The sequence below is a fragment of the Diadema setosum genome, chromosome 14, assembly GCF_964275005.1.
Source record: "Diadema setosum chromosome 14, eeDiaSeto1, whole genome shotgun sequence".
Taxonomy (NCBI): domain Eukaryota; kingdom Metazoa; phylum Echinodermata; class Echinoidea; order Diadematoida; family Diadematidae; genus Diadema; species Diadema setosum.
This window is the reverse complement of record NC_092698.1, coordinates 6,083,942-6,095,408: the sequence shown is the minus strand read 5'-3', so window position 1 is coordinate 6,095,408 and position 11,467 is coordinate 6,083,942. Positions and strand designations below refer to the sequence as shown.

Genomic DNA, 11,467 nt, shown 5'->3' with positions numbered 1-11,467 from the left:
ATCAATAGTTGACTATGTGTAACTGACATCATAATAGAAAGATTAAATGAGAACTTACCTGTTTGAAATTTGATCTTTATTTTACGAGGGAGTTGTAGGAAGAGAATACATTGAGAGACCCGCTTTGCGCACGCGCAGTCATTTTTCGAAGCATCAAATGTGGCTGCTGGATATTTGAAAGATTATGGAGAACTTAGCTTCACGTTTGAAAACTTTGGGAGGGAGAGGAGGGAATGTATTCTCTTCCTACAACTCCCTCGTAAAATAAAGATCAAATTTCAAACAGGTAAGTTCTCATTTAATCTTTCTATTTTACTTCTGGAGTCTCCGAAAGAGACTACATTGAGATTTTGAAGCTCAGTAGCCATATTTGTAAGAAATATAACAGAAATGACTATGAATTGTCATTTACCAAAACGGTAAATTGTTTACCTTGTCTGGTCATTTCTTTAGTAGAGCAGTTGTGAGACACTTGCTCCCATCATCGAGCAAGGGTTTCCTGTAGAACTTTCTGAAAGTCTTTTCATTCGTCCAGCCTGCCTTCTCAAGGATAAACGAAACTGGCAAGTCTGCTCTGTGTGCAGCTGACGTCGCAGCTGCTCTTGTTGAGTGAGCCTTATATTTTGAAGTGTCGATTCCTGCCGCTGTCATAACATCTTTGATCCACCTGGAGATGGTTTGTGACGTAACTTTCGCATGGGGTCTGCGAAAACTAATAAAGAGCCGACGCTCTTGGCCTCGAATTTCCTCAGTCCTCCGTATGTAGGCTTTGATGTAGTTGACAACGCACAATCGACGATCTGGAGGGTAGGCTCTCATGCTCAGTGTGTAGCCAGCGTTTCCCGGCCTATTTTGTTTCAGTAGCTCGCTGAAATGAAATGTGACTGATGATCCCTTGAGTATCATGTTGTCCAAATTCAGGAGCTGCAACGACTGTGCTCTCTGTGTTGAGATGAGAGCCATGAGCATGCATAGTTTTTTGGTGAGATCTCGTAGGCTCAGTGCATTTGCCGGTGACAGCTTTCTGAGGTAGCAAAACACAATATTTACATCCCAAGTATCTACATAGCGAGGTCTTGGGGTTCGGAGATGGAAAACTCCCTTCATAAATCTTGATATCAAAATGTTGTTCCCATCTGTAGAGGCACCATCCTCAAGAACTAGGAATGATGCGAGCGCACTTCTTGCTGTGTTGAGTGCATTGTATCCAAGACCTCCTACATGAAAAAGCTCACTAAGAAATTCTAAAACAAACTGAACACTAGAGTGAAGATGGCTTTTCTTCTTACTCTTGCAAAAGTCTTTCCACTTCTTTATGTACACACAATATTGCTTCTGGGTAGAGGCTCTCCAAGAAGCGGCCAAAATGTCCACAATTTCCTTCTTTAGTCCTGTCCTTTCGAAGGGCTGCCGCATAACCTGCAACAGAGAAGATCAATTCGATCATACAAGGGATGTGGTTCATGCGTTACAGGTTGCGTTAATAGGTTCCTACTCCTTGTAATTAGCACTGCTTCACCCTTTAACATCCTTTTCAGCTTAGGAAACCATGCCTGTGTGGGCCAATTTGGCACTACCATTATGCCTTCAGCTCTATCTGTCCTAATTTTTTGAAGGCATCTTGGGATGAGACAGAATGGGGGAAAGGCATAGAAATTGAATTCTCCCCAATCCAACGTAAATGCATCTACGGCTTCTGCATTTGGATCTGGCAACCAAGTGACATATCTCTCAAGTTGGTTGTTTAGTCTGGACGCAAAGAGATCAATGTCTGGAAGCCCAAAAACTGAAACTAGTTTGTTAAAGGCTTGCTTGTTAAGCATCCATTCATTTCGGTCACTGAACTTTCTAGACCTGCTGTCTGCCTCAGTGTTCTCACTCCCTGGAAGGTGTGCTGCAGTAACCCAAATATTACGTTCCATGCACCACCTCCAGATGTCTCTAGCTGCACTGTCACAGTCCTTGGACTTAATACCCCCCCCCCATGTTATTCAAATAAGCAACTGCTGTTGTGTTGTCTGACCTAAGGAGGACATGAACATCATGTAGAGAAGAGCAAAAGGACTTAGTCCAAACCCGGCTGCCAAAGTTTCCAGGTAATTGATATCATTCTTTCTAGCTCTTTCCATTTCGAGATCGTTCCATCTGCCTCCTGTTTCAATGGACAGATTTGTGGCTCCCCAACCAAGCCCACTAGCGTCTGTACGCAGCTCAAGTGTAGGTCTGTTACGCTTAATTGGTGCACACTCCTCAAAGACATGATTAATCCACCATTTGAGCTCTTCTTTCCCTTCTAATGACAGCTTCATAGGTCTGTCAAAATGGCCTTTGTTAGCTTTAAGGGCGGCAATTTTGTCACGTTCTAGGCATCTGTAGAAAAGAGGGCCATGTTGGACTCCAGGGAAAGTAGCTATTATCTTCCCGATAACATGTGACACCTGCCTGATTGTGGGTCTAGTATTGTCAAGCAAGTCTGAACAGACTGTGATAATGTCCTGCATTTTCTCTTCTGGTAAGGAGATAGTCATATCACCAGTGTGCAGCTTAAACCCTAGGAATGTGAGCTCTTGTTGGGGTTCTAGCATAGATTTCTCCTCGTGGACTACGAAACCTAGCTCAGACAGGAGATTTGTGGTTGCACGTACAGCCTCCTTTGTTTGTTCTATTGACTCTCCGATAATGAGAGTATCATCAAGGTAGCCTAATACTATGTGCCCCATTTCTCTCAGTGTAGCGAAAACAGGTTTCAAGAGCTTGGTGAAAAGTCTGGGCGCTGTGCTGAGCCCATTTGGTAGGACTTTGAACCTGTAAAATTTCCCTTGCCATGGAAATTTCAAGAATTTTCTGTGTTCAGTGTCAATTGGAATGGAGTAGTACGCATCTCGGAGGTCGACTGAGGCTAGGAAATCTCCTGGGGAGATTAAAAGGGCAGCTGTATGAATGTTATCCATTTTGAAGTGTTGTACGCTCACACACTTGTTCAAATCTGTCAAATCAAGTATTAGTCGAACACCCCCATTTTTCTTGGGTCGTGTGAAAATGTTTGAGAGAAATTCTCCTTCTTCATGACCACATTCTTCGATAACATTCTTAGTCAGTAAGCTTGCGATCTCTCTGTCAATACAAGCTGAATTGTGCTGGTTTGGTTTGTATTGAATGAAGGGCTTATCCCTCCTAGGGGGCATACATGCTTCTTCAAACTCAATTTTGTAACCCCTGATTGCTGCCAAAATAAATGGATCAGCTGTGATTTGGCACCATCGCCTGTAAAAAAGCCTCACTCGACCTCCGACTGCCACTGGAGTTTTCTTTGGAATACATAGCACACACGTACAAATACATTGGGGAATGCAGGTATGATCATGATGTGAATCGAAACTACCTACCTCTTTGGGTATGCTGGTAGTTATTTCTTGCGCTGCATTGGAGGCCTGTGCTGTGGAGCCTGTTGTGGGGGGCGGCTCGCTGTGCGGGGTGGTGGCTGCTTGCTGTGACCCCACTGTGGGCGCTGACCTAAAAAAGGCCTGCTACTACCGCCGGCTGTTGGTCTGTGTGTAGCGGCAGCTGAACTTGCAGTCCAGCCAGCACTTCTGTATTGTCGCTTGGAGAAAGCTGCTCCCCTGTACGGGTGGTACGTGCTAGACTGTGGCCGCGAAATTGGGTTTCTCATCACCCCTGATGCAGCTTTCTGCTCCTCTTTGAGATCTTTCATTCTCTTTCCCAATTCATCCCCGAATAGGAATTTAGTGACGGGAGTGGAAGGTTTGCAAAGATGAGAGTAAGTGGCTGCCATGTCCGGCTTGATAAGTTCTTTCCTCAACGAATTGAGTTCAAAATTGGCATTGCACAGCAACGCCAATGCGTCCTGCTGTGTGTCGGTCAGCTGAGGTGAAGGGAAGGACTGTATTAGCGCGCTCAGGCCCTTCGTCAGCGACTTCTGCACATGCTGTAACTTGGCATCTCTACTGCGTGTGTGTTGCGGTAGGTTATCCCAGATCGGGCCGTTCACCTTCGGTGTAGCGAGGTAAACACAGTTGCTCGGGGCTGGATACTTAGATGCCGTCTCTTCCAACACTTTTTCTTCTAGAGGGTGGCTTATGAGGTAAGTAGTAGAGCTGGCTAAGTCCTCGTCTACCGGTAGCCCTGTATCACCCGGCTTGGCAAATTTAGCTGCGAGAACGGGAATTTCTTGCACGTCTGCCGCGTCTGACGCAAATTCGCCTTCTTCCCTGTTGGCTTCGCCCGTGTCACGCACGTGCGGCTCCCCGCACTGTTGAAAATCAGTTTCCGTAGGAATTACACACTGTCCGGCGCTGTGCGCCTCATCGTACGCCACAAAATGGCGCGATGCCGGTTTCGGCGGCGTTAAGTTTACACTGGGCAGCGCGTCGACCACTTTACTCAGAAGACTTTCCAGTCTCGATAGTCTGTCCTCGACATCCGAGGATTTTTCGGCCGTCTTTGGGCCCTGCTTCGCTTGCGGCACTTTACCCGCCATGTTAGTACCGGAAACCGTGACCGACTTAACTAGTTTCTTTTTCGGCTTGACTTGTTTGTCTGTCGGAGGGGAACGTTCTTCGCAAACAACGTTGATGTTTCCCACTGCGCCGGGCTTAGCCGGATGGTGCAGCTGTTCTTGGGGCTGTTGTGCCTCCATCACCGTAGCCACCGCGTGACTTTCGTGGAATGAGGCCGCTAGAAAAGGCTGTGCTTGCCGCCTTGCTAAGCACCGAATAATCGTTGTACGATAAAGGAAGACTGCGGAATCTAAATTCCACTAACTGCTGGTTTCTAGAACCGTTAGTACCGCGAAATGCGATAAAAGATCAGAATTTTCGACTGCGATAAGGGAACTACGTTCGAATACTCGTGCGTAGAAAAGCGATATGACTGCGCGTGCGCAAAGCGGGTCTCTCAATGTAGTCTCTTTCGGAGACTCCAGAAGTAAAATATCTCTATGAAAGGAATCAAGAACAATCATCCATGCGCACTTTGGCAAGGCACACTGACAATTTCACTAACAATGATTTATTATTCTCACATAATATATATTATCAAATATACAAATTCTCAGAATAAAAAATGTGCATGAAAATAATTTCATTCTCTCATACAAATTTTTGAGTACCTCTGTCGATGTATTGCGCATTTACACAAAGGGACCTCTCTCGTTGCTGATACACCATGTATAGCAAAATTAATACTCACATCATCAAAGTTTACATAGAAAGGCGTGAATATGTGTCCCGATATTACGTGATACAATAGAAAGAGCAGGTGAGAGAGAAAGAGGAAGAGACAGACTGACAAATAAAGAGAAAGAAGAGAGAGAGAGAGATGAGAAAGAGAGAGAGAGATAGATAGATGAGAGAGAGAGAGAGAGAGAGAGATGAGAGAGGGGGAGAGAGACAAGAAGAAAAGATGGAGAAAGCTGAAGAAAGGAATGAAGAAGACAAAATTGGGCCGTGACGCGAGAAAAGAGCCCTTAGGGCATGAAATACCGAAAATGAGTTTTCACCGTCACAATGTACAATGAATTCTGACGTATTTAGATATACAAACCGTTGTCTGAAATTCCACTCCTAAATGCCCCAATTATGACATTTAAAAAAGAATGCTTTGTTCAAATCCTACCACTTTTCTCGCGTCACGGCCCATATGTATATACGTTAATTTCAGAACTGCATTACGTATTTCTGTGATTAAATCATAAAATTTCAGTTACCAACAACACAAATACATTCTTTATCTGGTTGATCAAGCACATAGTTGTCAGTTAAAGAGACATTAGACATTTGATTTGGCGCAGCAGACTTAGTAGGCCTACAGTGGAACCTCTTTATACGGAGGTCGTATATTGTGAGATATCTGATAATGTGGTTATCATGCGGGTCCCATTCCTTTTGATATTCTGGTATTTCTTTTCTTGATGATTATAGCGAAATATTCAATATGAGGAAATTTCAGTAATCCGGAGCAGCTCGTTTTTAAAGAGGTTCCCCAAACCATCTTTACGCCCTTTCAGTCTCTGACAAATAATTTCTATAAAATGCTTTACATTACTGTTGATTTAATTGCATCTCTTTATAACAATCATCGAACGGCTCCATGCTCAATTCTACCTAGTCTGGTTTCCAGACCCTTTGCCAACTGGACTCCGCGGCGACGAAATCACCGCACCGCGATGAAGTCGCCACCTTTGCCGAAAAAAAAAAACACACACACACACACCTTAAACTATACCAGTTTTCAACACTGAGGGCGTCTACATCCGGAATAGCGAAATAGTACGAGCAAAGGGTCTGAAAGCCAGACTAAATTCTAGGATGACATATCTCATACAGACTATAAAAAATCAAGTAAATACAATGTTAATACATAAAATAACAAATTCATATAAAGAAGGCAACTTCAAGGACGGACGAGCGCCGTTTCTCAGCTGATATCATGGAAGTCAAATACAACATATGGGCGCACATGGTTTTAGGTTAAAAAAAAGTATTTGTGTGATAAAAGATAGAAAATTGAAATGTTTGTATCCATGGTACAAAGTCACAGACAACAGACAATACAAACTTGGCATTTGGTCCTCCCACTTTCATATCAATTTTCCAAATTGAGGCAGAAAAAGAGGAACAAATAGTTCTCAATTGTTAATACATTTATATTTATCTAAAGTAGATACCAATATATTGCACCACAGCAGTTTTTACAATAAGCTAAAAATGTGTAAAGTATATAATGACTTTCATATTGTGTAAATGCCCTCACAAGATTCAGGCAAGTTGTGTCCTGTATAAATTTGTTCTTTCGTGGTTTGACCAAATACACATAGAGACTCCTTTGATTTCATAACATCAAGTACTATACCATACAAAATAGAAAGAATATTACTATTTGCAATATTTCTCACACAAATGCAATTCCTGTAAATCCTCAAAAGAGGGAAACTAAAAGCTCTGTAATTATACTTCACCCTCAATGAGGAAAAGGAATAACATGAAAACACATGTGAAAATGAATAAATTAATATTCTATTAAGGCACAGGAAACACCCTGGACAGAAGACAGTATGTTGATATAGTTCTTCATTTTGGTGACCAAAGACTGATAAGCCATGGCACATTATTTTGTTATGAAGTGTTGTGTATCTCTAGGAAAATAGCACAGGGCAATGTGTATTTCAGAATACATTGTAATTTCATTATAATTTGACAACATGATATCTACTGAGAACATTCTCCAGGTTGTTTGTTGGTTTGTTTCATCTGTGTGTGCATTGTTGTGTGTGTTTTGTTTTGTTGTTTGTTTGTTTTTTAGATGGTGACAGCTCTTACCCCCAGGATATTGAAATAACTGGAAAATCCACGTCAAGAAATCGAACAAAAAAAATCCTCAGAAATGATATGTATTAAGTTAATCTGAACTTATCTCAGCTTTGTTGCATTCAAAAGATTATTTCATGCAATCTACTAGGCCCCAGTCCTCTGATGTCACTTTACATGGGTCACCCTTTTTTTTTTTCCTTCCTTTTTTTGATAAATATGCTTCTGGATTAAAAATTCTTAATAATCAAGATGCATCGTGCATTTGACTTTGAATAAAAGGTACCCTGAAGCAAAGTCAACCCATTCTAACTACCCTGAATAATGATGTAATGATGCTGCTCATAAAACTGGCAATATCCCAATGCTCAGCAAGATTTTCCACTGTAACCCTGGTAACTGAAGATAAATCCGGTTTGAACATCCATCATAATGTGCATCATCTCCACTTTCTGAGGATACTTCTTAGCAGCTGCTGCGATCCTTCTTGAAATCAATCCTTTTATGATAAGCAAAGATGCAACAGTATCACTTTTCAGTATGGATAAAATGCAGGAATGGGCATAATATGCATGCTCTAAATACCATTGTATACAGTAAGCGTATATTTTTCGAGCAGTCGAGTGAGTGATTTTTCGCGCTCACCCGAGTAAGATAAGTTTCACATGTTTTTAATTCCGCTGAATCAAGACATGAACTTGTGGATCATATGACAAGCAAAAATATTTGCATGCTTTTCTTTTCGCACCAATTTCTGATTGTGCGAAATGTGTGAAAATTTCCCACTTTTACAGTATATTGTCATACAAAGAGTGGACTTCTGTTGCATTGGTCTTCCCTTTTCACATATATTGTGTTTTACGCATATCACATCTCCTTTTTCAGTAATATTCAATATTTTGATTCCATTCATTGAATTATTATTGCATGGATCAAAAGCATTCACTTGAATGCATACATAAATCTGGCAAATTACAATTCAAGCGCAATCACCAATCATTTGGACACAAAACATACATACACACAAAAAAAAACACACACACACATAATGAACAGACACATCTGTGCTAAGTTGAGTCTCACAATAATTTTTCCCACTGAATTTGGTCTCAAGGAATGGCAAGAAATTAACCCCATGTCTTAAACATATCTATTCACTCAATTCTCTCTCTCTCAATCTTCTCTGATACACACAAGCAACACTCACACAAACAAAATCTCTATTGCTCCCTCCAGAATGGTTAACTTCTCCAGGCTTCCTAGCTGCTTCAATAACAAGCATCACGCTCAGTTTCTCCTACATATACCGGTTAAAAAATGCAGCATTTCTTTTTCAGGTTAAAAATCTACAAAACTATATACATAACAGATATCCCCTAGGGTCAGTAAAAGAGCCCGGTGGACGATGATGAAGCTATACCACTGAAAAAAAAAAATAATAATAAAGTAGTCTGAAAGATTACCTTGTACAAGTAAAAAATGATACGTACTTCAAGAGATGAAAAAAAAAAAACCTGGCCCAATGAAAGATCTACAAATTTGACCTGGTTGGGATCCCTTTGTCAGAGGGAATGTTTATAGTTTGTGCTGCTAATTACACTTAAGCCCTGTTTGGTAAAGAGGTGTGACATTATCACATAGTCATAATAATTGCGGTAACCATGGCAACCATTCAAAGCTGGAAGATGCGAGAGGGCGCTCTTCACCGACTCTGAAATTGTTACGACGATTTTTCTCTGCGGTGAAAACCTCTAAATCTGCAATCATAGAAACTGTTTTGGAAAGAAATTTGTGACTGAAGATTATATTGGAACACTTGTGAATCCTTTGTGCTTACTGGAATGGTGGATGACAACTCTGAAATAGAAAATAGCAGGATTTGATTTGAACTGCAGCACACGGATCCTGACTTTGAAAATGGCGGCACGCAGTGACACGTCATACGCCGAGAAAGCGGCCCATGCTTTCCCTTCTGCGAAACCTGAGGAACAGCTTGGAGGTAAGCCAGTCTTCCTGAAAAATAAAGACATACCATCAGTGAGTGAAAAGGGAATGTCAAACGAGGACATGTACAAATGCCTCATCCGTAGTGTGCAAGGACGAGAAATTAAAGGGATACAGAGAATTCGTGGTCTATGGAGGTTGTACGTGGAAAATCGGGAGTCAAGAATGAAACTGATAACAAATGGCTTGAACATCAGAAATGCCAATGTCGCAGTGTATGACCAAAACCCTTTCATCACAGCTGGGAAAGAAAACAGTCTACGTCTCCTCATCAGAGACATACCACTTTCAGTTCTCGATACTGTCATCACCGATGAACTGGAAAAATGCAAACACAAGGTCCTGGGTGCCCCCATCCGCGAACGTCTCCGTGTAGATGGTCTGCTCACTGACTGCCTGACCGGCAACCGGATAGTCTACATACAGCATCCATCGAAGCCCCTGCCTCGAGACATGAACTTTGGTATTTTTAAAGCCAAAGTCTACCACTATGGCCAGATCATACCACCTGCAAGGGCAACCCTCATGTGCTCACGTTGTTTGAATGCAGGGCATCACCGATCGCAATGCAACAACCCCATCGTCTGTCGACGATGTAAACAACCCGGACACCTGCAACAGGAATGCTCCTTCGAGACCCCGCCCACCTCACCGACCAGAGACGCCAGCGAACATGGACCGATGCTAGCACCATCGCCTTCCCCGTCGGCATCAGCCTCTGCTGCTACACCACCAGTGCACTTGATCGAACAGCTGATCGCATCGGGTCGACAAGCCGCGAATACAGCGAGTGCTCGTCAATCACTCCATGACAACCAGACGCACACTCAGCCCAAGATTACGCAATACCTAGTCGGGGATCGCAACGCATCACAGCCGCGACAGTCCGCTGACAAGTCCAACGGAGACATTTCAACTCCCACGCCGACAGAGCCTGTCACTGATCTCGCAGCAGACCGGTCGGAGATGACCGACTCTCGCACACACTCGGAAGCTTCGAGCGAAGATTCATCGAGCGAAGATGACGGTGTGGAAGCGTTGTCTGAACTCTCCGCTGAGTCACCGGAACTACCTAAACGAGCAACAAAAGAAAGGAAAGTGAAACAAACGAAACGGAAGCAGAAATCTTCGAAAAAAGTACCAAAGAAGAGATGAGTGAAGTGACAAAGAATATACTTGTGTTCTCTTTTCCCTTTATCTAAATGGCGAACTGTCATATAATCAGTTTGAATGTAAGAGGTTTGAGAAATAAAGACAAAAGAAGTCAAGTTTTTCATTGGTGTAAGCACCAGAAGGCAGATATTGTATTTTTTCAAGAGACATACTGGTGCAGTGATTTTGAATCAATTGTCAGAAGTGAATGGCGGGGTCCGTGCTTCTTTGCGCATGGATCAAATCATTCACGAGGAGTTTCAATTTTATTTAACGATAGACTTGATGCTCAAAATATTGTAGTAAAATGTACCTTGAACGGTCAACTACTAATACTCAGAGCAAAAGTTCAAGAAACTAATCTCATGTTAATCAATGTGTATGCGCCAACGCAAAGGCAATACAGAGAGAGTTACTTTCATAGATTGAACTCTGAATTACGTAAGCATTATACATGTGATTGTGAATTGATCTTAGGAGGAGATTGGAATTGTATTTTGAATATAAGCAAAGATGTGCAAGGATCGAAGAACAAATATTATAGAAGACCTGTAAATCTTACAAAGATAATGAAAAAGTATGCTTTGATTGATGTTTGGAGATCAATGCACCAAGACTTGAAACAATTCACCTGGCGGAATGTATCTTTGAAGAGGGCTTCTAGATTAGATTTTTGGCTGGTGACGAAAAATATTAAAGGAAAAACAATGTGTACTGACATCCGACCAGCCATTAGGTCTGACCACAACGCAATATCAATCAAACTGTGTATTAAACAAAACATGAGAGGCCCAGGTTATTGGAAAATCAATAATGATATTTTATTTGATAAAGAGTACCAAAATGGAATTTTCAAAATTATAGACTCATTTTCAACAAACTGTTTGCCTGTGCAAATGAGATGGGAAATGTTTAAAGTTCAAGTTCGTGAATTCTCACAGAAATATTGTAAGAAAAAGGCACTTGGAAAGAAAGACTCCAAATTG

The 11,467-nt window shown here is 41.9% G+C and overlaps 2 protein-coding genes across 3 annotated transcripts; one reads left to right on the top strand and one right to left on the bottom strand.

Moving 5' to 3' along the window:
• Positions 1–833: 833 nt before the first annotated feature.
• On the bottom strand, positions 834–4,657 carry LOC140237774 (uncharacterized). Of its 2 annotated transcripts, XR_011901871.1 has the most exons (3): positions 3,387–4,657; positions 1,290–1,419; positions 834–868 (listed from the first exon to the last, which is right to left on the bottom strand). XR_011901871.1 is itself a non-coding variant. In XM_072317710.1 (2 exons), the coding sequence occupies exon 1, from the start codon at positions 4,655–4,657 to the stop codon at positions 3,407–3,409; it is 1,251 nt and encodes a 416-aa protein (XP_072173811.1). In that variant the 3' UTR covers positions 1,192–1,419; positions 3,387–3,406. The 2 variants fall into 2 exon arrangements, 1 of the variants encoding a protein (XP_072173811.1); XM_072317710.1 differs by lacking the exon at positions 834–868 and having other exon boundaries at positions 1,192–1,419.
• A 4,585-nt stretch (positions 4,658–9,242) lies between these two features.
• Positions 9,243–10,484, top strand: LOC140237493 (uncharacterized). The gene has a single exon (XM_072317419.1). The coding sequence runs from the start codon at positions 9,243–9,245 to the stop codon at positions 10,482–10,484; it is 1,242 nt and encodes a 413-aa protein (XP_072173520.1).
• Positions 10,485–11,467: the final 983 nt, after the last annotated feature.

Bases quoted from the DNA above. Each gene is read 5' to 3' on its own strand.
- LOC140237774 (XM_072317710.1), bottom strand. From the start codon at position 4,657: ATGGAGGCACAACAGCCCCAAGAACAGCTGCACCATCCGGCTAAGCCC.
- LOC140237493 (XM_072317419.1), top strand. From the start codon at position 9,243: ATGGCGGCACGCAGTGACACGTCATACGCCGAGAAAGCGGCCCATGCT.